The 25,886-nt window shown below is 39.0% G+C and overlaps 1 protein-coding gene across 1 annotated transcript in view; it reads right to left on the reverse strand.

Annotated features, from left to right (window-relative positions):
* The window catches only part of WASHC4 (WASH complex subunit 4), a 63,653-nt gene extending 38,115 nt beyond the window's left edge, over positions 1-25,538 (reverse strand). The window contains exons 1-12 of the mRNA XM_070756253.1: positions 25,377-25,538; positions 21,416-21,555; positions 19,075-19,128; positions 18,057-18,122; positions 17,877-17,922; positions 15,289-15,356; positions 12,358-12,440; positions 8,632-8,674; positions 7,593-7,696; positions 3,929-4,049; positions 1,471-1,594; positions 1,254-1,381 (exon numbers count right to left, since the gene is read on the reverse strand). Of these exons, the coding sequence (XP_070612354.1) occupies positions 1,254-1,381; positions 1,471-1,594; positions 3,929-4,049; positions 7,593-7,696; positions 8,632-8,674; positions 12,358-12,440; positions 15,289-15,356; positions 17,877-17,922; positions 18,057-18,122; positions 19,075-19,128; positions 21,416-21,555; positions 25,377-25,437 (1,038 nt within the window). The 5' untranslated portion in view covers positions 25,438-25,538. The remainder of the gene's footprint in view (positions 1-1,253; positions 1,382-1,470; positions 1,595-3,928; positions 4,050-7,592; positions 7,697-8,631; positions 8,675-12,357; positions 12,441-15,288; positions 15,357-17,876; positions 17,923-18,056; positions 18,123-19,074; positions 19,129-21,415; positions 21,556-25,376) is intronic.
* Positions 25,539-25,886: the final 348 nt, after the last annotated feature.

The raw sequence follows: 25,886 nt of genomic DNA on the forward strand, positions 1-25,886 counted from the left end.
TGTTCAGTTCTGATTAAACTATTAACTTGTTAACACTTATAATCAAACTATTAGCCATTATACACAATGACATTATACCAAAACATGCACTTCATCCTTTACCGAACATTCTAAGCACTATAGATCTGAAAATAAAATTTTGCAGTTTTTAAAATTGTGGGTGGATATAAAATTTGTTTTGCAAGTCTCCAAGCAAATTTTCATGTTATTGAGGGAAGGGTATTTTATAGACAATTTGAGGGAAGTTCTCATGGACAATTTGAGGAAAGGGTATCTATTATGAAAGCAGTATAATAAAAAATTAACATACAGTGCCAACTTTTTTCATTAATGAAATGGTATTTCATTTTCACTATGACATTGCATCTACTGTTTGATAAAATGATGTAAATTGTTACAGAGATCTGAACTGTTGCACGCAAAGCCTTTTGTGTTGATGTCCACTAAATTAGAAACATAGAAACATAGAAGACTGACGGCAGAAAAAGACCTCATGGTCCATCTAGTCTGCCCTTATACTATTTCCTGTATTTTATCTTACAATGGATATATGTTTATCCCAGGCATGTTTAAATTCAGTTACTGTGGATTTACCAACCACATCTGCTGGAAGTTTGTTCCAAGGATCTACTATTCTTTCAGTGAAATAATATTTTCTCACGTTGCTTTTGATCTTTCCCTCAACTAACTTCAGATTGTGTCCCCTTGTTCTTGTGTTCACTTTCCTATTAAAAACACTTCCCTCCTGAACCTTATTTAACCCTTTAACATATTTAAATGTTTCGATCATGCCCCCCCCTTTTCCTTCTGTCCTCCAGACTATACAGATTGAGTTCATGAAGTCTTTCCTGATACGTTTTATGCTTAAGACCTTCCACCATTCTTGTAGCCCGTCTTTGGACCCGTTCAATTTTGTCAATATCTTTTTGTAGGTGAGGTCTCCAGAACTGAACACAGTATTCCAAATGTGGTCTCACCAGCGCTCTATATAAGGGGATCACAATCTCCCTCTTCCTGCTTGTTATACCTCTAGCTATGCAGCCAAGCATCCAACTTGCTTTTCCTACTTAAGGTTTCTTTCTAGTAAAGAGCAGCAACACTACTTGCTGGAATTATCAAAAAGATTGAATATGATAATAAATTTAATTCTGATTGTTATTTATTGCAATGTCATTCACAAGCATCTTAAGTAATTTTATGTTGGTTATCAAATTCTAAGTTCGAATAAAAGTTACAAGCAGTAAAATATTCACCTTTTTGCAAATGTCCAGTAACAATTTGTAAAATTTCTTATCTACAGTTCGAAAAATCTGAAAATGTAGTACAAAGAGGCCACAAATTCCAACATACTTATCTCTCTGGTCAATTTCAGAAGGCTCACCTAAAAGAAACAGGCCCAAAAATTAGTTGAAATTTACCAAAAAAGATAGAATCTTAATATTAATATTTAAAAGTTCTGTTCTGCATTACCAAGTTTAGCTTCAACGTTTGCAAAAATTGTGCGAATACTATGTGCAAACTCCTCAGCAAATATGCTGTTCTTTGACACTGAAACACCTCCATTGAGACAATCAAATTGCTGTTCTATACAAGCCTAAAAGAAATAAAAGCAACTTTCAGTATTAGTATTAACAAGAAGACAATCATATTCAAAACTTCATTAAAAACAAATCATAGCATGTTATTCTGTGCTCTATTGAAATAAATGTTTTATTGGAAATTTAGGATATTAACATATCATAAGGATTGTTGGTTGACCATCTCCATTTTAAAAAATTTTGTTAGATTCAATGCATTTATAGACTAAAACCAGCAGTATTTCTCAGACCCACAGCCCATTTATTTTTACTTTGTTTCCTTCATACCAGAAATAAGTAAAAGTAGCCAGAAATGACTGTAGTCTATATCAGGGGTCTCCAACCTTGGCAACTTTAAGACTTATGGACTTCAACTCCCAGAATTCCTCAGCCAGTAAACTTAGCAGAGGGACTCTGGGAGTTGAAGTCACAAGTCTTAAAGTTACCAAGGTTGGAGGCCTCTGGTCCATATGATATTCAACTACTCTTTTAATTTGTGGTTTCCAACAGCAATAGCATTTATACCGTGTTTCCCCGAAAATAAGACAGCGTCTTATATTAATTTCTGCTCCCAAAGATATGCTACGTCTTACTTTCAGGGGATGTCTTATTTTTTTTTCAATTAATTGTATCCTGTATCCTGCTGCAGCAAAAATGCATCCAAACACGCAGCCGCATGTTGGATGCATATTGGATGTGTTTTAAAACTAATTGATACAGCGTTTGGGGATGCAATTTATAGACAGCAGTGTTATATATGTCCTGTTCAGGAATGTTGCGAAACGAAAGGTCTCCTATGTCTTACTTTCAGGGGATGCCTTATATTAGGCAATTCTATGAAACCTCTCCTATGTCTTACTTTCAGGGGTGACTTATTTCCAGGGAAACAGGGTACTACTCAATAATGCTTTACAGCACACTCTGGGCAGTTTATAAAGTCAGTAGGGCCCAGGATAACTCATTGTGGCCAATTTGCAGCAGCCAATTTATCATGGCCAAATCACCATGGGACAACTCGCCAAAGGACAAGAGTTATACTAATAACGAAGATAGAATAGAATCATTCAAGAAAGGATGCCTTTGTATATGTTTGACAATAAGCTTGATTTTGTGTTGGAAACTATGTATTGTTTTTTAACTTTGTGTTGGAGGAAAAAATAAAAAGCTTATGATTGCCAAAAAAAAAGAAAAGAAAGGATGCCAAAGGAGGGTCAAAATGAATTGTGAATGACAAAAATTAAAATAATGTTTTAATTATTTTAAATAATTAAATTTAATTGTTGAATTATCCAGTGGCAAGTGGTCCTGTGGGGTGTTGGCTATGATGAGTTGTTCCACAGGGAGTTGACCGGGACAAGTTGGCTGCGGCAAATTGTACAGTTTCAGAGCCAGCATATTTTCCCCTAACAGTCTGGGTCCTCATTATACCAACCGCAGTAAGATGGAAGGCTGAATCCACTTTGAGCCCTGTTAGGGTTGAACTCCAATAACCTCCCCTTGAAAGTGAAGGAATTTTTAAAAGCAAATGGAAACAAAAACTTTCTGAAGAAAAGATCCAGAAATCTTACCACCAACAAATTAATTTCTGGAGGCACTTAACGTTTGTCAGAACATTAAGAATACAGTGATACCTCGTCTTACAAACGCCTCATCATACAAACTTTTCAAGATACAAACCCAGGGTTTAAGATTTTTTTGCCTCTTCTTACAAACTATTTTCACTTTACAAACCCACCGCCGCCGCTGGGATGCCCCGCGTCCGGACTTCCGTTGCCAGCAAAGCACCCGTTTTTGTGCTCCTGGGATTCCCTCAAGGCTCCTCTCCATGGGAAATCCGAGGACTTCAGTGTTTTTGCGATGCTGCGATTTCACTGATGCTCCCATCTCTGGGAAACCCCACCTCTGGTCTTCCGTTGCCAGCAAAGCACTTGTTTTGGTGATGCTGGGATTCCCCTGCAGCATTGCAAAAACACAGAAGTCCGGAGGTGGGGTTTCCCATGGAGGGGAGCCTCAGGGGAATATCAGCAGCGCGAAAACGGGTGCTTCGGCTGGCAAAAGGGGTGAATTTTGGGCTTGCACGCATTAATCGCTTTTCCATTGATTCCTATGGGAAACATTGTTTCATCTTACAAACTTTTCACCTTAAGAACCTCGTCCTGGAACCAATTAAGTTTGTAAGACAAGGTATCACTGTATAAGTTTTTAAAAAAGAAATAGAAATTAAAAATATTTAAACGTTTGGCAATGTTATACTTCTACTGATTGTACTGTATCGCACAATTTTACACTATAGATTCCACATGGCACAATTACACTCTAGGAAGGAAATTGGACAGTATTTATCATACTACCTGGAATATCAGGCCATCCAATAACTGACTTTCTAATTTTAATAACAATTTTTCAAAAGGTTTCAGTTTATCTTCTTGGATTCCAAATTTAGGAGGATTGTGGTGGACAGATTTTAATAGCCTGGTCAATGAAAAGAGAGGAAGATTCAGAGTCTTTCATGGACACAATTAAGTTTTAAGAACTTTTCAGAGAATTAAAGTTAAACCAAGCATGTTTTGCTTCTTTTTAACAAAGGATATCTTTTGTTACAGAAATAGGTCTGCAGTTTGGCTGCATTTGTGGGGCACAAGGTCTATAGAACAACAGGACAGATTTACCCATAGGTGAAAATAGGATGGTTATCTACATTATGTATGTCTGCAGAAGGTATGTATCTGCAAGAGTGATTCAAAAACATTTTATAATAGTTGGTCATTCTACAAATACCATATTTTCAAAGTATAAGATGCACCTTTTTCCTCCCTAAAAGAGGCTGAAAATTGAGATGTGTCTTATACTCTGAATGCAGCTTTTTTTTCAAAGCTTTTTCCCCCCAACCCTAACTAGGTGCTAAAGATCTTCCCAGTTCTTATCTTGTAGGTTCTTTCATTGTTACTCTTTGCGAATAATGTTTTCCAAGCCCTAAGTCTTTGCAGGGTTTTTTCATTGCTCTAACTTGCTCCAAATGTTTTTTCCAGCCCAAACCAAGTGCTTACCAGGTGTTCCCAGGTCTTACCTGCTTGCAAGCTCTTTCATTGTTACTCTGTCAATAATGTTTTCCAAACCCTGTCTTGTAGTTTTTTAAATTGCTCTACTTGCTCCAAATGTTTCTTCCCAGCCCTAACCAGGTGCTAACAATGTTCCCAACTCTTACCGATTTGCAAACTCTTTCATTGTTACTCTTTGCAAATAATATTTTCCAAGCCCTAAGTCTTTGCAGGGTTTTTTTCATTGCTCTACTTGCTCTGAATGTTCCTTTGCAGCCCTAACCAAGTGCTAATGATTTTCCCGGCTCTTACTGACTTGCAAGCTCTTTCATTGTTACTTTCTCTGAATAATTTTTTTTAAAGCCTAACCAGGGGATAAAATAATGTGCTGAAGCTGACCAGACTAAGGATGCTAGCCAGATGAATATTTAATAAGCAGATTCTTTTAGCTATTTTCCTCTCCAAAAACTAAAGTGTGTCATATACTCCTGTGTGTCTCCGAAAAATACAGTAGCTATATAAGAGTCCCCTTGTAGGGGCAATGTCTAGCATAAAAATTTAATGAATAAACAAATGCAGTATTGTTCTGCCGGGCTCTCTGATAGGAGCCTCCCGAAAATTCAAGGGTACAAATTTCAGACACACACACACGTTTGAAAATTCAAAACAATGTTCTTTATCACAAAATTCAAAATAAACTAAGCACACTTTTTGTATTGCAAAGAGCACTAGTCCCAAAACAACCGGGTAGTCTGTACAATTTCCCTTAAGCAGTCATTAAGTACTTAGCTAGCAGCTGTGAAGAAACTTCACACCCCTTCTTCTTCTTCCAACGAAGTGACACACACACACACACACATGTTGCTCTGCTTTGTTTTAGGTGTGAAAAAGCAACAAAGTCCAGAAAACAGCAACACAAGATTCCTGACGAACTGCGATCAGATACTCTTCCACAACGGCCAAACCCACATGCTGCTATTTATAGAAGCAGCCCTAATTACTGGAGCCCCACCCAAACACAGGTGGCCTCTCTTATCTCCTGTAATATGTCCTTACTTGGTCTCTTCTACGCATAATTCTGCGCTTGTGTGGGTCCAAAACGTCTTCATCCGAATCAATGGAAGATAATGGCGATTGACTGCCTGGGCTGTGTGCCAAGCCCCCCTCTGCCGAGTCCCTCCCACCTTCTTCTTCATCCGAGGAAACTAAACTCTGAACTGACTCTGTCGGCAATAACACAAGCCTGTGACATGTTGAAGTTTCCCCTGCATCCACCTCCACATTCCCTGGGGCAGAAGCTGGGCCAGAGCCAACCACAACAAGTATTAAATGTTTAGCATTAAATAAGTGATATTTAATGGTCCCTTCCACCAAAAGTATCTTCTTGGATCCAAGCTGTGCCTCCTCCTATGGAACAGTCCTGATCTTGTTAGCTTTCTGATAGATTCTGAAGACTTGGCTGTTTTCTCCAGGGATCTGAAAGTGAGCCCCAATGCTTATTATGTATTTTTTTGTGATCGGGGATTACTATTCTAACTTGGGGCTCATCCGCTTTTTGTTTGGTCTTTTAATTTCTGTGACCCACTCAGAGTAATTTTTGGTGGCCGTGTGAATTGTATTAAATACAGAGAAAGATAATGAAGATCAATTACAATCCTGGGTCTAGAAAGATTAGAACTACGACACCTTAAACATGATCAAAGTATTGCCCACAAGATCATATGCTGCAATGTTCTACCTGTCAACGACTACTTCAGCTTCAACCGCAATAACACAAAAGCACGCAAATTAATATCAACCACTCCAAACTTGACTGTAAAAAAAATGACTTTAGCAATCGAGTTGTTGAAGCGTGGAACTCATTACTCTGTGGTGTCAATCCCCAACCCCCAACATTTTTCCCTTAGACTTTCCACGGTTGACTTCTCCAGATTCCTTAGAGGTCAGTAAGGGGCGAGCATAAGTGCACTAGTGTGCCTTCCGTCCCCTGGCCAATTGTCTCTTCTATATTTTATATATCTTTTCTCCCATTCATATATCCTTCCTCTACTCTTCATTGATGTATTCTATTCTCATATCTCTTCTTCTATCCATTCTCTGATATTTACTACTACAGTGTTCCCTCGATTTTCGCGGGGGATGCGTTCCGAGACCGCCCGCGAAAGTCGAATTTCCGCAAAGTAGAGATGCGGAAGTAAATATACTATTTTTGCCTATGAACAGTATCCCAAGCCTTTCCTTAACACTTTAAACCCCTAAATTACCATTTCCCATTCCCTTAGCAACCATTTAGATTATTACTCACCATGTTTATTTATTAAAGTTTATTTAAAAAAAGTTTTTTAAAGGCAGACGAAAGTTTGGCAATGACATGTGACGTCATCGGGCGGGAAAAACTATGGTATAGGGGGGGGAAACCGCAAAGTATTTTTAAATTAATATTTTTGAAAAACCGTAGTATAGACTTTCTACAAAGTTCGAACCCGCGAAAATTGAGGGAACACTGTACACGTTTTTATTCTCTTTAACTTTCAATTTGTATTGGACTAACTAACTAACTAACTAACTAACTAACTAACTAACTAACTAACTAACTAAATAAATAAATAAATAAATAAATAAATAAATTGCTATTAATAAGGTCTTATGGAGATTCTCAGTCATCCAAGTCACGGTTGTCTCAAAGGTGCTTTTTCAAAAGGCAACTGGACTTTGATTGTCCTTGAAGCCATTGTGCCTCTCATTCAAGAAGCTTCAAGATACTGAAGAAGCTTCTTGGATGAAAAGCAAAATGTTTTCAAAGGAAATCTAGTTGCCTTTTGAAAAAGCACCTTTGGGGTACTAATAAAGAACTGCAAGATCTTTTAGAAGTATCCAGTAAAACTTGTTAAGGTTGTTTTCTATAGTGTTCTATAATGCTCTATAATAAAAGTAATAATTTTTGTACAGACAAAAATAAGCATATTTATCCACATACCTTTTGTACATAGTCCAGTGATCTTTCAGGGTGGCATGATTATTTACTATTTCATCAAGTGTAAGTAGAACTGTTAGTAGTTCTCCAAGATGCTCGTACATAGTCTGTTGGAAAAATTACACCATTGATTTGGGAACATATTTATTTATTTATTTATTTATTTATTGGATTTGTATGCCGCCCCTTTCCAGAGACTCGGGGCGGCTAACAGCGACAATAAAACAGTGTACAATAGTAATTTGGTATTGATGATTAAAAATCAATTAATATAAAAACCAAACATACATACATACATACCATGCATAGAATTGTAAAGGCCTAGGGGGAAAGAGGATCTCAATTCCCCCATGCCTGGCGGCAGAGGTGGGTTTTAAGTTGTTTACGAAAGGCAAGGAGGGTGGGGGCAGTTCTAATCTCTGGGGGGAGTTGGTTCCAGAGGGCCGGGGCCGCCACAGAGAAGGCTCTTCCCCTGGGTCCCGCCAGGCGACATTGCTTAGTTGACGGGACCCGGAGAAGATCCACTCTGTGGGACCTAACTGGTCGCTGGGATTCGTGCAGCAGAAGGCGGTCCCTGAGGTAATCTGGTCCGGTGCCATGAAGGGCTTTATAGGTCATAACCAACACTTTGAATTGTGACCGGAAACTGATCGGCAACCAATGCAGATTGCGGAGTGTTGGTGTAACATGGGCATATTTGGGAAAGCCCATGATTGCTCTCGCAGCTGCATTCTGCACGATCTGAAGTTTCCGAACATTTTTCAGAGGTAGCCCCATGTAGAGAGCGTTACATATATCCCGTACATCCAGCAGAACTTACTTTAAATAAGCAGTCAAAGGATTGCACTGGAAATATCCCACTGAAAAATACTACCACAAGCCCAGGAAAACAGACATTATGGACTATTAAGGAACTCAATACATTATCTTTCTTTAAATGATTTTTAAAAAATCTGCCAAGGAAGATCTAATATATTTAAATCAAACCTTACAGTTGATATCTTAAAGGAATTTTGTAGAGGGTATAAAAATAAAACTTTACCTGAAAATGAACTCCTGAAGTCTCTATCACTTTAGGTATAGTCCTGGAAAACAAAACATATTTCATGTTACTTAATAAATACTTAATTAAAAAAGACCTAAGCCTTTTTTAACACGTCTAAATAAATCTGAAAATTACTTCCAATGTGCAAACCATATATGGGAAGGTAATTCTTGAAAACTGAGACCTACTAATACAATTAGTATTAGAATCAAATTAATATGTCCTACATAATTGCAAAATTCAAGTTTTGATCCAGAAAACTAAACCTCACACAACAGCCAAATATGCTGCTCAGAAATTTTTGATCCTAATCCACTGTTTCTACATTGCTAACCAATCTTGATTCCCAAAACACTTTAGTGATGTAATTATACAACTTCTGATAATCCACTGGAGAATGTATTCAGTTTGGAGAAGCACAACTATACATGATGATTGGAATAATGCCTTGGCTTAACTTACTAATTTTTCGCTTCACTCTATATTTTAAAATATTTTAAGTTTTATTACAAAGAAATTGATTACTAATCCCATGTGTTTAAAAAAACATCTCAAGAAGATAAGCTCAGGAGAAAATTATTTCTAGTCCCTTCATTCTAGTGAAGAGACTACAGATGTAAATTACTAGCAAGACAATCACCTGCTATTTAATATCTACATGAAACCGCTGGGTGAGATCATCCAAGGGCATGGGGTGAGATATCATCAGTACGCTGATGATACCCAGCTTTACATCCCCACCCCATGTCCAGTCAACGAAGCAGTGGAAGTGATGTGCCGGTGTCTGGAGGCTGTTGGGGCCTGGATGGGTGTCAACAGACTCAAACTCAACCCGGATAAGACGGAGTGGCTGTGGGTTTTGCCTCCCAAGGACAATTCCATCTGTCCTTCCATTACCCTGGGGGGGGGGAATTATTGACCCCCTCAAAGAGGGTCCACAACATGGGCGTCCTCCTCGATCCACAGCTCACATTAGAGAACCATCTTTCAGCTGTGGCGAGGTGGGCGTTTGCCCAGGTTCGCCTGGTGCACCAGTTGCGACCCTATCTGGACCGGGACTCACTGCTCAGAGTCACTCATGCCCTCATCACCTCGAGGTTCGACTACTGTAATGCTCTCTACATGGGGCTACCTTTGAAAAGTGTTCGGAAACTTCAGATCGTGCAGAATGCAGCTGCGAGAGCAGTCATGGGCCTACCTAGGTATGCCCATGTTTCACCAACACTCCGCAGTCTGCATTGGTTGCCGATCAACTTCCGGTCACAATTCAAAGTGTTGGTTATGACCTTTAAAGCTCTTCATGGCACTGGACCAGAATATCTCCGAGACCGCCTGCTGCCGCACGAATCCCAGCGACCGATTAGGTCCCACAGAGTGGGCCTTCTCCGGGTCCCGTCAACTAAACAATGTCGGTTGGCGGGCCCCAGGGGAAGAGCCTTCTCTGTGGCGGCCCCGACCCTCTGGAACCAACTCCCTCCGGAGATTAGAACTGCCCCTACTCTCCTTGCCTTTCGTAAGCTCCTTAAGACCCACCTGTGTCGTCAGGCATGGGGGAACTGAGACATGTCCCCCGGGCATATACAATTTATGAATGGTATGTGTGTATGTATGTGTGTTTAGAAAATGGGTTTTTTAAAAATGTTTTTAGTAGAAATTTAGATTTGTTAAATTGTTTTTTCACTTGTTGTGAGCCGCCCCGAGTCTGCGGAGAGGGGCGGCATACAAATCTAAGTAAATAAATAAATAAATAAATAAATAAATATTTGAACATGGATTGGGAAATACCATAGAGCAGTGGTTCTCAAACTTTTCCTCACCACAGACTCTTTAAATCGCATTTGTGGCCACAAACCATGGCCACAGAGCCTCACGACTTTAAACTCAAGGTTTAAATCATAAAGTTTCTTCAAGCCTTTAGAGATCCCTTGTCACATTACATCCCCCAGGGGTCCATGGACCACAGCTGTAGAACTTTCCAGAAATCCAAAAATTTTAGCCAATGTTTTTAATATTTTATGAGGGATAGCCGATCAATAACCCATTTAAGAAAATGTGCCACAGCATACTTTTGGTTTGTTGTGTAAGTGTTCCATTCCTTTGGCACAATTACAAAAAAAAAGGAAATGGAAGCATTATCTGCAACTTGCCATGTCAGCAAACTATGAATAATGGAAATAATATACTCTTTCAAGCCACAATTTTATTTTTATTATATATATACATACACACACACATATATATACCTATGCAAATTTATATATATATATAAATTTATATATGTTTTCGTAGATTTTTATAGATTTTTATTTATATATATATATAAATACAAAAGGAAAGCAAAGTTGCTTCCTCCCATATTTTTTGACAAAAAAACAACCATATGACTTTTCCCTGGTAAAAGCTGATTCGGAGGCGAAGCCTATAGCACAGAAGTTAATGTCCTGCCTTGCATGCAGCATGCTACAGGTTCAAATCCTAGTTAGGGTATGTCAAGCTAACGAGGCCATAAAAAGGGCGAAATAGATCTATAATAGGCTCCCTTCCTTTTCACTTAACAGCAAAAATGTGCGTGTGAATGTAGTGTGTGTGTGTATAAATATATATATGGCTTATTTTCACCTAAATTTGCATTAATCTAAAATGGTAGCTTCTGAAACTTTACATGATTTTCATAACAACACAGTGTGATATAGTATTAGAAGTATTCCCCTGCAACAATTCTTTTGTGACCGTTCAAAATTACAGCACGGAGAAAAGTGACTCATGACTGTTTCTATGACTAACAACCATTGCAGCATCCTGGTGCCCATATGAACAAAACATGTACCCATATGACAGTTACATTATTCCAGAGTCATGCGATCAACTTTTGCAACCTGAGAAGCAAAGTCAATGGGAAAGCCAGATTCGCCTAACAGTTGTGTTATTAACTTAACAACTGCAGTGATTTGCTTAACAAACGGAGACGGGAAAGGTCATACAATGGGGCAAAACTCATTTAGTTGAGTTTTAGTCACACCTGTAACTAAAATGGAAATTTTAGTCACAGGTGTGGTCACAAGTCAAGCACTACCTGAACATTAAAAGATGATCAAACTTTTTTTTCATAAGGGCAAGATCGGTAAGACCTAAAATATTCCCCCAGAACTAATAATTTAGAAAACTGATCAACATGCTAGACCAGTGATGGCGAACCTATGGCATAGGTGCCACAGGTGGCACATGGAGGCATATCTGGTGGCACATGGAGGCATATCTGGTGGCACATGGAGGCATATAAGTCCAATCAATCAATCAATCAATCAATCAATCAATATCTGCTGGCACACGAGCTGTTGCCCTAGCTCAGCTCCAATGTGCATGTGTGTGCTGGCCAGCTGATTTTTGGCTTGCACTGAGGCTCTGGGAGGGCATTTTTGGCTTCCAGAGAGCCTACGGGAGGATGGGGGAGGGTGTTTTTACCCTCTCCCAGCTCCAGGGAGCCTGGGGAGGGTGAAAAATAGGCCCACTAAGCCCACCAGAAGTTGGGAAACAGGACAATTATGGCCTCTAGAGGGCCTCCAGTGAGCAGGGAAAGCTGTTTTCACCTTCCCCGGACATTGAATTATGGGTCTGGGTACTCACGCATGCACAATAATACATGCCACACTCTTTCGGCACCCAAGGAAAAAAAGCTTCGCCATCACTGTGCTTGACCTATTGTTTTAGCTAGCAAATAATTACTTGTTACTGGTATAAAGGGCAGCTAACTGGTGCACTACGTTCATCACCACTTCATAGCACCGTGTCACAAAACAAGACAGCTCCTGCAATGATAAATTTGCACTCATTAGTAAAATAAACAATTTCCCTCTAAATGCACTTATTTTACTCACAAATGATTTCATTATTACAGACGGAACCACCTACCTTTTCCTCTGAGAGTATAAGGTTGTAGTCATAGGAAGTCTTTCCTCATTTTATCCTCCCAAGGACAACCCTGTAAGGTAGGCTGAGCTAAGAGATTGCAACTGAGCCAGTGATATCCATGATGAAGAAGGAACTTTGGCACACGGATGTATTTTAAAAGCTAAACCAACTGCAGCCATAATAACAAGAGAATTCTTGAATCTGTTGTTTGGAATGATATCTGATCTCTTTGGCTTTGGTACATCAATGCTTATTTCTGTTTATAGTGCACAGTCTATAAATGCTTAACCGTTTATGTTCTGCACAGTTATCATATTCTTTAATTATCTGCATTTAATTCAACGAAGAAAAACATGATACGAGGCAGGTGTTTTGAACTTCAACTCCCTGGAGCATTCAAACATCATAAACAATTGCAAAAAAAAAAATATGTAGAAGCTATAACTCAAAACCTCTGGAGAATATCCAGAGTACCTCCGGAACCACCTGCTACCACACGAATCCCAGCGACCGATAAGGTCCAACGGAGTTGGCCTTCTCCGGGTCCCGTCGACTAAACAATGTCGTTTGGCGGGCCACAGGGGAAGAGCCTTCTCTGTGGCGGCCCCGGCCTTCTGGAATCAACTCCCCCCGGAGATTAGAACAGCCCCCACCCTCCTTGTCTTTCGCAAATTACTCAAGACCCACCTATATCGCCAGGCATGGGGGAACTGAGACACCTCCCCCAGGCTTTTATATTTTATGTTTGGTAAGTATGTGCTGTATGGTTTTAATTGTTGGGGTTTTATATATCTTTTCTTTTAATATTAGATTTGTTTACTGTTATATTGTTTTTATTGTTGTGAGCCGCCCCGAGTCTTCAGAAAGGGGCGGCATACAAATCTAATAAATTGAATTGAATTGAATATCAGTATCAGAGATCAACGTCTAAAAGGGAAAATAGGCAGCAGCACAACTCATTAGTTATTTAAGAACTGCATAGAAGCAACTGTGTATTTGCTGTAACTGGCTGTGTAGCAGGAAATTGAGTAATAGTAATTTATGACTCCATCTAGAGAATGAATTTGCATCTATATTTTCTGTTCTGTGGAAACAGATTTAGTTTAGAAAGATACAAAAGGACAACAATAATAAGAGGAACAATTTTAAATTGTCTGAATGTATATTCAAAAGAGATGAAAGGTTGGCTTTTAAAAGACTGCTAATGTGTTGCAGTGCTGGAAAGTGCTGGATTAAAGCAGGAAGCCTGAGGTTCAAGTCCATCCTCAGTCATGGAAACTCACTGGGTGAATTTGATTCAGTCACTTTCTCTGAGCCCAGTCTAGTTCTGAGGGTTGCTGTTGTGAAGATAAAATAAAGAGAAATCCCAATGTAAACTGCCCTGAGCTTTTTCTGATATGGTATACAACAAATAAAGAAAATTAGAACATATTCCTCTGCAATTCTAAAATCAGAAATGCAAAAAAAATCTAGTAAATTGGATGTTTTTTAAAAAAACAGTTCAGAAAGTTGACTTCAGGCTCATTTTACTGCCAGATAATTTTTTTAAAAAACCAACTCCCTTTTTGTTAAGTGTTGCTTAGCAAAAACCAATCACAAGGTCCTGAAATTATGCCAAATAAAAAGGCATGACTATGAACTACATACAGCAAATTCAAGTTTTATAATAAATATATTGTTTTCATCAAAAACATTCTCTTTTAAGATGTTTCCTCAGCTATACTTGTGGAATCAACTAAAAGTGATTCTTCAAATCACTACAGTTTCTGCAAAACACACAATTTCATACTACAGTGTTCCCTCGATTTTCGCGGGTTCAAACTTCGAGAATAGCCTATACCACGGTTTTTCAAAAAATATTAATTAAAAAAAATACTTTGCTGGTTTTTTTCTATGCCATGGTTTTTCCCGCCCGATGACATCATATGTCATCGCCAAGCTTTCATCTGCCATTGCTGATTGGCCGAAATCTCGGCCAATCGGTATTGTTATCGCAAAAAAAAAAATATTGTTAATAAATAATTATGTTTATAAATATCAGGATCACTAAGTGTCTTATTTAATGGTGAGTACCAGTAATAATGGTGAGTAAATATTTGTTAAGGGAATGGGAAATGGTAATTTAGGGGTTTAAAGTGTTAAGGGATGGCTTGTGATACTGTCCATAGCCAAAAATGGTGTATTTACTTCCGCATCTCTACTTTGCGGAAATTCAACTTTCGTGGGCGCTCTCGGAACGCATACCCCGCGGAAATCGAGGGAACACTGTATTTCTAAAAACCAATTGCATATAATTTTTTCTGATTGTCAAGGAAGGAAATGCCCACAACAATGAAGGCAAGGAATTATTAGGGGTACCAATAGAAAGTAGAGAATAAGTAGATGATTCACTGTCTGCCATTGGATTGTCCATTTAATGTTATCACCTGAACTGCGTTTTGCTTATTAACCCAAACCTAACAGAACTGTTAATCTTATTGCTCTTTCTCAAGACATAGATTTGTCTGCAGATGGGGAGTGTTTTAATCCACCATACACATATCACAAATAAAGAGTCTGTTATAAAATCTGCAAAGGATGATGGGCAAAGAACAAAGAAAAACAGAAAGTTAAGAACAATACCACCAATTCACCCAAGGACATTTATCTAAATCACTTTTGTTGTTGTCATAACACAATTAAGAAGTCAACCACTTAGCAAAGAAAAAATTCTGCAAAAAAAAATATCAGTACTATAAATATTACCTGGAGAAATGAAATAAATCTTCCCATTTGTATTTGACTATCTCCTTCCACCTTACTGGAATCCACGGCTTGAAAAATAAACATGAAAATTACCCTGCTTTGAGAGAACTCAATCATTATCAATCAATTACCCCCAATATTGTAGCAATTTCCCCCCAAAATCATAATTAAAGTGTATAATTACAAATCATATAAAACCAATGGGGTGGTTCAAATGAAAAGCTGATCACAACACACTGCTTTTAAATATAAATTCAACTTTATCAGCCTATACCAGAGGTCGGCAACCTGCAGCTCTGGAGCTGCATGTGGCTCTTTGGGGTCCCTGTTGTGGCTCTCTGTCCCACCAGTGGCTGGCCTTGCCCTCCCCTTCCTCCCTCACCTCGCCTGAGAAGGTAAGGGCAACGGAGAATGGAAAAGTGGTCGGGACTGATACTTTGGTGCTGGTTGAGGAACATGGCCACCTCCGGCAGAGGTCTCCCTTTGACTGACCCTCCCCCTCTCCCTGGCTTGCTATGGTGGGTCCAGGAGGGTGCGCACGCGCAGGGAGACCCTCCTTCTGGAAGCCACAGAGCCATGAGAACCCTCCTTCTGGAAGCGAGAAGCCGCAGAGGGCAGGCGGCTTCTCACTTAAGGAGGGTCTTTGGATGCGGCTTCTCTCCTGCCCTAGTGATCTGGGCATCACCTTGCTGTGTCCCCCTCCTGCATGAGAAGATGGAAAAGGGGAGGATGGGCATGGGGGGCCTTAGTGCCGTCAGGCATGGGGGAACTAAAACACTTCCCCCTTGCCCATGTTGTTTTGTTGATTGATTGACTGTGTGCCTGTTTTTTATATATACTGATTTTTATGAGATTATTAATTTAAATTGGAACTGGATGGGTGGGCATTGGATTTGGTATTGTGTACTGAACTGTTTTTTATTATTGTTGTGAGCCGCCCCAAGTTTGCGGAGAGGGGCGGCATATAAATCCAATAAACCTAACCTAATAAACCTAACCTAGTGCAGAAGTGAAGCAGCCCAGTTCCTGCCTTTGTGCCACATTTATGTTCTCCCCACTCAGCCGAAGAGCTGTGAGGGACGGGGTGGGCACAGCAAGGCAATGGCTGGATCCTTAGGGCAGGAGAGAAGGTGCTTTTGTGACTCCCTGTGTTTTGTTTTTTCTGGGAAACAGGTCCAAATGACTCTTTGAGTTTTTAAAATTGCCGACCCCTGGCCTATACCATGGAAAAATTACCCAGTGCACAAAAAGAAACAAGGGAGGGGATATTTCATTCTCTTACAGATTTGGCCATTGAGATCTATTTGCTTGGATGGCTCCCAAATAAATGTGCTCGAATTTGACAACCTTTTTCCCCAATCCCCGCATTTTCACAGTCAAGAAGAAGCTATTGATAAAACAAATGTGACTTGTGCAGTTGTTTCAACACACTCTTTGCTTCCTGCCAATGAACCAAATAATCAACAGTGCCTTGTTTTCATTTTGGCAGCATCTCAATGCGTGTTTCAAAACCAGGCATGACAAGAGAACAAACATCATAAAGATATTACCTGCTTAAGATAATAGCGGCTCATGTTATATTATTTGAAATACACACATATAAACAGACGCATACAGACACACCATTAATAGTCCATTACTGAAGAACACTTCTAAGCAATAATGAACTAATAATAAAATACATCTCTGTAAGCTATGCACATTCATTATACTTAGGGTAGAAAACAGAAAGTCAGCTACAGAAAACATCCAATATTGCTCAGGCATTCCTATCAAGTACTTGTAACTTCTGAACTGTCTGCTCACTATTTAGACATTAATATTCTATTCATCACAAGATTTGGGATAGGTTCCTACCAGTTCAGTCTGGTTCACTTGAACTGGTAGTGACCTCTGGTGACATCACAATGATGTCACCAGTTGGTGCCGGTCCATGGGCATAGCCATCTTTTTTTAAAAAAAAATTTTTAAAAATTCCTTCTGAGCATGTGCAGAAGCTGAGTTTCTGGCGCTGTGCATGCATTCACAATTTTGCTTTCGAGGCGCCCCCATGTGGCACGGGAGGAAGCGAACCAGTAGCAAGGTAAGTTAGAAACCACCCCTGCTTAAGTCGAGATATTTCATGGATCAAAGCATCCAAACTATGTTTCAGCAATGAAACAATTTCTTAAACGTGTCATCAGTATTACCTTATAATCTCAAAGTTCTAAACTACATTAAAAATCATTTCCCACATATAAAATGCAAAATGAACTTGACGTGACATATAGTCTACTACTGCTTCTTCATATATTTATTTTGCACACACAGAAGAGGTAAAACTAATCCATCTTAAAGGAAGCCCTTCCTATTTTAGAGGGTGCTATTTATAGGTTGTTCCTATCCTATAGCTACTGTTGGTAATGAAGACGGGAAGAATTCTAAAACTTATATTCTGCTTTTCCTATCTTGTTATATAATTGGTTAAACAAAAATTTTAAAAAGTTTGCTGTCTCTCAATAACAAAAGCATATTGAAGTTTATTTGAAGCACACAGAAGTTTTGAATAAATGTGGCTCATTTTAGCATAATTAATATACAATACTTACTTCCTTCACCATAAAACAGGAGACCGTTATAAAACTTCGTTTCTGCCTAGAAATAAAAGCAGATTTTTTTTTTCTTGCACAATAGTTTTAGTTGACAGAAATGCATGATTACATCTTAAATATCAAATGTGAATTAAACATGTATGTAGCGGCTTATACAAGAGATAACAGAGATTTTACCTCATGTTTTAACTTTTTGATTTCACAGCAAAGAGCAGCATATACAGTGATGACTTTGTTCAGAACCTGAATAAACAAGAGAAAAAAAATCCAGGCTACTTTTATAAACAAAAACTTATAAACTTCAGATCGTGCAGAATGCAGCTGCGAGAGCAATCATGGGCTTCCCAAGTTATGCCCATGTTACACCAACACTCCGCAGTCTGCATTGCTTGCCAATCAATTTCCGGTCACAATTCAAAGTGTTGGTTATGACCTGTAAAGCCCTTCATGGCATCAGACCAGAATATCTCCGGGACCACCTTCTGCCGCACGAATCCCAGCGACCGATTAGGTCCCACAGAGTTGGCCTTCTCCGGGTCCCGTCGACTAAACAATGTCGTTTGGTGGGCCCCAGGGGAAGAGCCTTCTCTGTGGCGGCCCCGACCCTCTGGAACCAGCTCCCCCCTGAGATTAGAACTGCCCCCACCCTCCTTGCCTTTCGTAAACTCCTTAAAACCCACCCCTGTCGTCAGGCATGGGGGAACTGATATAGCTTCCCCAGGCCTATATTGTTTATGTATAGTATGTTGTGTGCATGTTTTTTTTAATTATGGGTTTTTAGTTTTAATTATTAGATTTGTATTCTACATTGTTTTTTCTATTACTGTTGTGAGCCGCCCCGAGTCTACGGAGAGGAGCGGCATACAAAATAAATAAATAAAATAAAATAAAATAAAAAAATAAAATAAAATAAAGGAGAGGATAAAACTTTAATACAGAAATAAATATGTCTAATTCAAGATGGACATTTCAACCTTAAGAACTGGAGACTTCCTGAATCCCATCCTTATCTTTTTGTCACATCTTTTAGATGTGTGAGCAGAGACTATATTGTTTATTACTGATTTCTGGCAATATTTCAAGTGAAAGGCAAGATAAAATGTTTTAAACCATTATTAACAAAAGGTATATTTTGTAAAGCACAAAAAGCAACTGTGATATGTTTGTAAGATGTTTTTGACAGTGAGCAACGTACCTTGTTTTCTGTCTTTATGAGTTCAAGTAAGGAAGACTGTTCATAAGGCAAAAGCTAAAATTAAGCAAAAATATGAAATGTTTAAGGGAAAATCAGCGATGATAAATGAAACAGGAAACTTAATCCAAACTGCAATTACATAGGACAAACCCTGGGCTATACTCTGAGGAAACAAGTAACCTACTGGAGAGGCAAAAGATCCTTTTAAAATTTCATTTCCAAAATTATTAAACAGGTGATGGTTCTCACAAACAAAACAGGAACAATAGTCAATATCTTGAAATATAAATATTGGAATGGGGTGGAAATGTTATACCTTACTTCTAGAACAGGGATGTTAAACTCAGGGCCTGGGGGCTGGATCCAGCTCACAGGGTATTTAGATAGAATAAATAGAATAAAATAGATTAGAATTCTTTATTGGCCAAGTGTGATTGGACACACAAGGAATTTGTCTTGGTGCATATGCTCTCAGGGTACATAAAAGAAAAAGATACATTTGTCAAGAATCATGTGGTACAACACTTAATGATTGTCATAGATCTGGCCCGTGTTGTACAAGTTTATTTAATGAGTTAAATGCTATCTTACCAGAGACATTGGAAAAAAATGTACATATACATACCTTACATAAAGGGATTTTTTTCCCTCAACTAGAATATTTTGGTACATGCATAATAAATGAATTGTTGAACTAATTAAATAGAAACAAATACACCAACCAACTTGGGGGAAATTGCAAATGCTTCTAATGATGGAGCCTACAACAAAGTGCATGGGGGTGGTTAAATATTAATTATTCAACAGAAGGTGGTTCTAGACAGATGGCTCTCAATGTAGATATTCAAAAGACAGCATGCAGGTACAGTGGTACCTCTACCTACAAACGCCTCTACTCACGAACTTTTCTCGATAAGAACCGGGTGTTCAAGATTTTTTGATCTCTTCTCAAGAACCATTTTCCACTTACAAACCCAAGCCTCTGAAACTGTAAGCGGAAAAGGCAGGGAGAAGCCTCTGCGGGGCCTTTCTAGGAATCTCCTGAGAGGAAACAGGGCCAGAAAAGGCGGGGAGAAGCCTCCGTGGGACCCCTCTAGGAATCTCCTGGGAGGAAATAGCGCCGGAAAAGATGGGGAGAAGCCTCCATGGGGCCTCTCTAGGAATCTCCGGGGAGGAAACAGGGCCGGAAAAGGCAGGGAGAAGCCTCCGTGGAGCCTCTCTAGGAATCTCTGGGGAGGAAACAGGACCGGAAAAGGCAGGGAGAAGTCTCCATGGGGCCTATCTAGGAATCTCCTGGGAGGAAACAGGGCCTCCATCCTCCCTGTTCTTTCCCCAATCACACACATTATTTGCTTTTACATTGATTCCTATGGGACAAATTGCTTCTTCTTCCAAACGTTTCTACTTAAGAACCTGGTCACGAAATGAATTAAGTTTGTAAGTAGAGGCACCACTGTATTCCCTCTTCAGGGGTGTTAAATTAATCAACAGACTTTTCAACATGTACCCAGAGTGGGAACTGGGGGGCAAGTTCCACATAAACAAGGCAAGAGACTGGGGAAAGTTGCTCTGAATGTCTGGTTACTTTATAAAATTCTAAGCAAGTACAGTATGTAATTGAATAGTAAGAGGCTTCAGTAAAAGCCTCATCACCTTGAGGCTCGACTACTGTAATGCTCTCTACATGGGGCTACCTTTGAAAAGTGTTCGGAAACTTCAGGTCATGCAGAATGCAGCTGAGAGAACAATCATGGGCTTTCCCAAATATGCCCATGTTACACCAACACTCCGCAGTCTGCATTGATTGGTCATCAGTTTCCGGTCACAATTCAAAATGTTGGTTATGACCTATAAAGCCCTTCATGGCACCGGACCAGATTATCTCAGGGACCGCCTTCTGCTGCACGAATCCCAGCGACCAGTTAGGTCCCACAGAGTGGGCCTTCTCCGGGTCCCGTCAACTAAACAATGTCGCTTGGTGGGACCCAGGGGAAGAGCCTTCTCTGTGGCGGCCCCGGCCCTCTGGAACCAGCTCCCCTCAGAGATTAGAATTGCCCCCACCTTCCTTGCCTTTCGTAAGCTGCTTAAAACCCACCTCTGCTGCCAGGCATAGGGGAATTGAGATTCTTTCCCCCTTAGGCCTTTACAATTTATGCATAGTATATCTGTATGTATGTTTGGTTTTTATAATAATGGGTTTTTAACTGTTTTTAGTATTGGATTATTATTATATGCTGTTTTATTGCTGTTGTTAGCCACCCCGAGTCTGCGGAGAGGGGCGGCATACAAATCCAATAAATAAATAAATAAAATGGCATAGGCACATGAAGCATACACATACATTTAATGCAATGGGGTCAAGATTGAAGTCCCAAACATCTCCAATGGAATCATCCAATGCATCTTCAATTCTCTTCAGCTGGGAGGTATATGCTTCAAGGAATTTCCCATAGTTTTTTAACTGCACTTCAGCATGGATTTCTACGAGTAAACAGTATTTTCATTATATTTGGAAATATATTGATTAAGCTGGAATTACAAAAAATACCTAAATTCAAGCAATTACTTATTTACTTTTTTAAAAAAATTACTTTAAGTCCCCTCTTTTTTTGCTCCCATTTTGTTATTTTAATATTACTAAACAATCTATTATAAGGATATATAATAATAAATTTAATATTGTAGCCAAAAAAATAATATTTCACCACAAGTCAGTCATTCTGCTATTTTGAGAATGGAATTTATTGTAGGAAGATTTATGAAACCAATTTCAAACATTAAAGATCCAATGAAGTCTCCCTGTAGCAGAGGTTTTAAATTGATGGGTTACGTTATTTTACAAGTTTTACATTGATATTCCAACCAACTGTTATTTTCCAGGCTGGGAATGAATGAGGTATAAATTTTATTATTAATGTCTAAGACATTAATGTCTTATTAATGTCTAAGAGGGTATTTGCATGTTGCAGTTCTGTATCAACATTCTAAATAAATAAACATTCTTTATTTAAATGTTTAACCAAGGAACTGGAATTGCAACAAACAAAACAGGAAGCTGTTTTTCTTTTTATACACTACTAAATATGGTTGCTTACAATAAAGCACTTTAAAATCCTTTTAGTATCTACAACCAAAGAGACTGAATTTTAAAAGACTCGGTTGCTTTTTGATTTCAGCAACAATATACGAGTTACAGATGCAAATGCACATTATGTTCTAATATTGACAAAGCAATTTATAACCAAATGTTAATGCAAAGGCAAAACTACTGAAATAAATTCATTGTATTATGACATTTTATGGATAACTATTATGCAATATATTTTATAAATAGTTTTGTAATTAAATATTTCACAAGTGACAAAATATGTATTTTATGGCATTATAATTAAAAACATGTGCAAGTGTGCAGAATATCTCCAATGGTATATATTCCAATTAATATTCATATTATAATGTTAACACTTGTAGTTCATGCACATCTGTTAAAAAGTTCCAAAATGTAAATGAAACAGATTGTCAAGTTCCAATCTCTGCAAATTAAGGAGAGAGATGAATCCACCAAGCCTCTTAATAACTTCAGCATGACTTTATATTTCAGCTAAAGCAGAGCGCAGCTGCAAGAATAAAGTATCTATCCAAAAAGTATGTGTAAAAGTTGGAGAATATCTGCCAATTGCCAACTGCCAATTGTCAACTGTCTGGAACAATCAGATAAATCGGAAACCAACAGAAAGCAAAGAGGAAGTAATGTACTATCAGCAGGGAAATTGCTGTGGGAGAGAGAAGAAAACATAATCTCAACTCGGAAAACAGAAGGCCTTTGCAGGAAAAACATTCTACCATCATAACAGCAGAAGTCTTAACATTTGGTTTCTATAATTTACTGTCCTTGACTTACAACAGTTCATTTAGTGACCATTCAAAGTTATAACATTGAAAAAGTGAACTAAAACCGTTTTTCGCACTTATGACCATTGCAACATCCATGGTCACATGATCAAAATTCAGATGCTTAGCAACTGACTCATATTTGTAACAGCTGCAGTGTCCAGGGGTCATGTGATCACCTTTTGCAGCCTTCTGACAAGCAAAATCAGTGGGGAAGCCAGATTCACTTAACAACCATGATACTAACAACTGTGGCAAGAAGGTTGTAAAATGGGGCAAAACTCACCTAACAAATATATCACTTAACTATAGAATTTTTGAGCTCAATTGTGCAAAAGTTTGAGCATAAATTGATGACTACCTGGATTACAATAGACATTATACCCATTACATTATCATTAGACAAAATTATCTCAGAATTAATGAAACATGCAGCAAAAATCTTTTATTCAATATTCATCTGAATAAACTTCATCTCATACTTCATCACTCACTACCACTAAAACACATCAGACTCCAAACCTCATTCATAAAAATGCAGTAGAAATGAAGAATTTATTCTCATCCTAGTCATTATCAGTTCTGCAGAGGGGAAAAATCTCAATCATATTCACTATAATACTGATCTATATTCAAGAGGCACAAATTATACTCCAGTTTTAATCAAGATTAAGATAGGGTAACCCACCCATTCCTTATATTTAGGATTCTCTGCAATTATTATCTGACACATCTTTCAAACTTGAGCACTTTTTGATAGGCAGATGCAGTTATAGGACCATTCCTCCAAAGTCCAGATTAACTAATTCCCCATTTTTTTTAAAAAAAACCATGTTTTGTTGAACAAAAGTGTTTTAAGTCAATTACAAACTGTCAATCATTTGAAGCCACGTTAGCAAAAATAAAAAAATCCATCAGCCAAGAAGTGCCAGCTGGTGGGGCCGAGGGGAAGGGCCTTCTTTATGGTGGCTCCAGTCCTGTAGAATCCCCCTAAAGACTCGCACTGCCCCCTGGATTTTCAAAAGGCTTTAAAAACATGCCTCTGCTCCGGCTGATAATATGTTATTGTACTGAATGAATTTTGGATGAATGGTCTTTTAATGTTTGGGGTTTTTTAAGATTTGTATTTGTTTTACCTTGTATGCCGCCCTGAGTCCGCTGGAGAAAGGCGGTTTATCAATTTGAATAGATAAATAAATGAAATAAAATCTTCTGCAGGGCACCCAAATATTTGCCATGTTCTCAATCTTGAACATTGCACTCAAACATGTTAATGATCATCTACAGAAACTAGGGTCTGTGTTTCCATTTCAGAATACAGTACCCTTAAAACTATTGAGTGGGTTGTATACCCTCCTTACAATATGGTTAGAAACACAAACTCTGAGTAACACAAATGGGCAGTGTGTGTGTATTATTATGCCGTCCTTCCCTTAAAAAGAGGAAGGACCAACTTTTTAAATCCTAAACTTTCCTTGCTTCAGACAAGAGGTCTTTGTGAGTCTGTCTGTTGCATATCTGTATGTATGTATGTATGTATGTATTTAATTAATTAATTTTATTTGTCAAACAAGTATAGAGTTATAGTTTCTATTAACGTAACAAAGTATAAAGAAGTGATAAAAAGGATAATATGACAGAAGGACAGGGACGGTAGGCACAATAGTGCGTTTATGCACACCCCTTACATACCTCTTAGAAAAGGGGAGAGGTCAACAGTAGATAATTTAAGGTTGAATATTTTGGGGTTGGGGGAAAGAAGCAACAGAGTCAGATAGTGAGTTCCAGGCGTTGATCACTCTGTTGCTGAAGTCATATTTTCTACAGTCAAGTTTGGAGTGATTTACATTTAGTTTGTATCTATTACAAAGACATTTGTAATAATAACAAATAACAAAATTTGGCACAGGGTTTTTCCTCTTTAGGCAAAGCAGTGTGTGAAGTTTGTATAAAGGACCCCCCAACTCTGCTTTGGACCCCCAGCCACCTTGACTGGGAAGAAACAGATGAAAGAAAGTAGGTCCCTCTTTTGCCCTCCCCCCCTCCAACAGCCTATGGCAGGGGCAGGCAAAGTTGGTTCAATGACTTGAGGACTTCAACTCCCAGAATTCCTGAGCCAATCATGCTAGCTGTCATAGAAGAGCCAACTTTGCCTACCCCTGGCCTATGGACAAGCTCTGAGCATAAACGGGTTCTCCCTTCGGTCCGGAGAAAAGAGTTGCATTCATCCGGGAGGAAAGACCCATTCATTTGATGGGGGGATTCTTTCGACGGAGATGGCTTGGCCATTCTCCCAAGAGCTGGAGCATCACTGCAGGCGCCCCTCCGCAAAACCTCTCCCTTGGTTTGCCCCGGACTCAGAGCCAAGGTGCACAACTGCAGCCTTTCCATCCCCACCCCCCACCTCTTACTTTGAGAGCCGTCGTCCACGCGGTCGAAGTCCCAATCCGGCGAGAGGGTCTCCAGCGCCATGACGGACCCACATCCAACGGTGGTGGTGGAGGAGGCAGCAGCAGCAGCAGCAGAAGCACCGCTCCTACTACAAAACACGGGATTTCCTGCCACGCCCGCAAGGCCTATTGGGCAATGTAGTTCTCGGATTTTTAGAAGGAAGCTGGATGGGAGAAATTGCGTGGTTGCGCGTTCGATAGTGGCTCCTAGCGGATGAGGCGTCCGTAATATGTTAAAAGAGTGGCTACGATGACTTAGGTGGCGGGTAGAGGGCGGTATTGCTCAATACACAGCTTTTACACAGGGATAGTAAATTGATTATTTGTGATTTTCGATTGCTGTATCTTTGATTTTCGTCTTTGGTCTCAAGGAAAAAGTTACGATTATTGTTCTTAATAGTCAACCATGTCTAAAATATGAGGTTACAGATAAATAGGATCAATTTAAAATACAGGATTTGTGCCTGAAGT

Source organism: Erythrolamprus reginae, chromosome 6 (assembly GCF_031021105.1).
Source record: "Erythrolamprus reginae isolate rEryReg1 chromosome 6, rEryReg1.hap1, whole genome shotgun sequence".
NCBI classification, from domain to species: domain Eukaryota; kingdom Metazoa; phylum Chordata; class Lepidosauria; order Squamata; family Dipsadidae; genus Erythrolamprus; species Erythrolamprus reginae.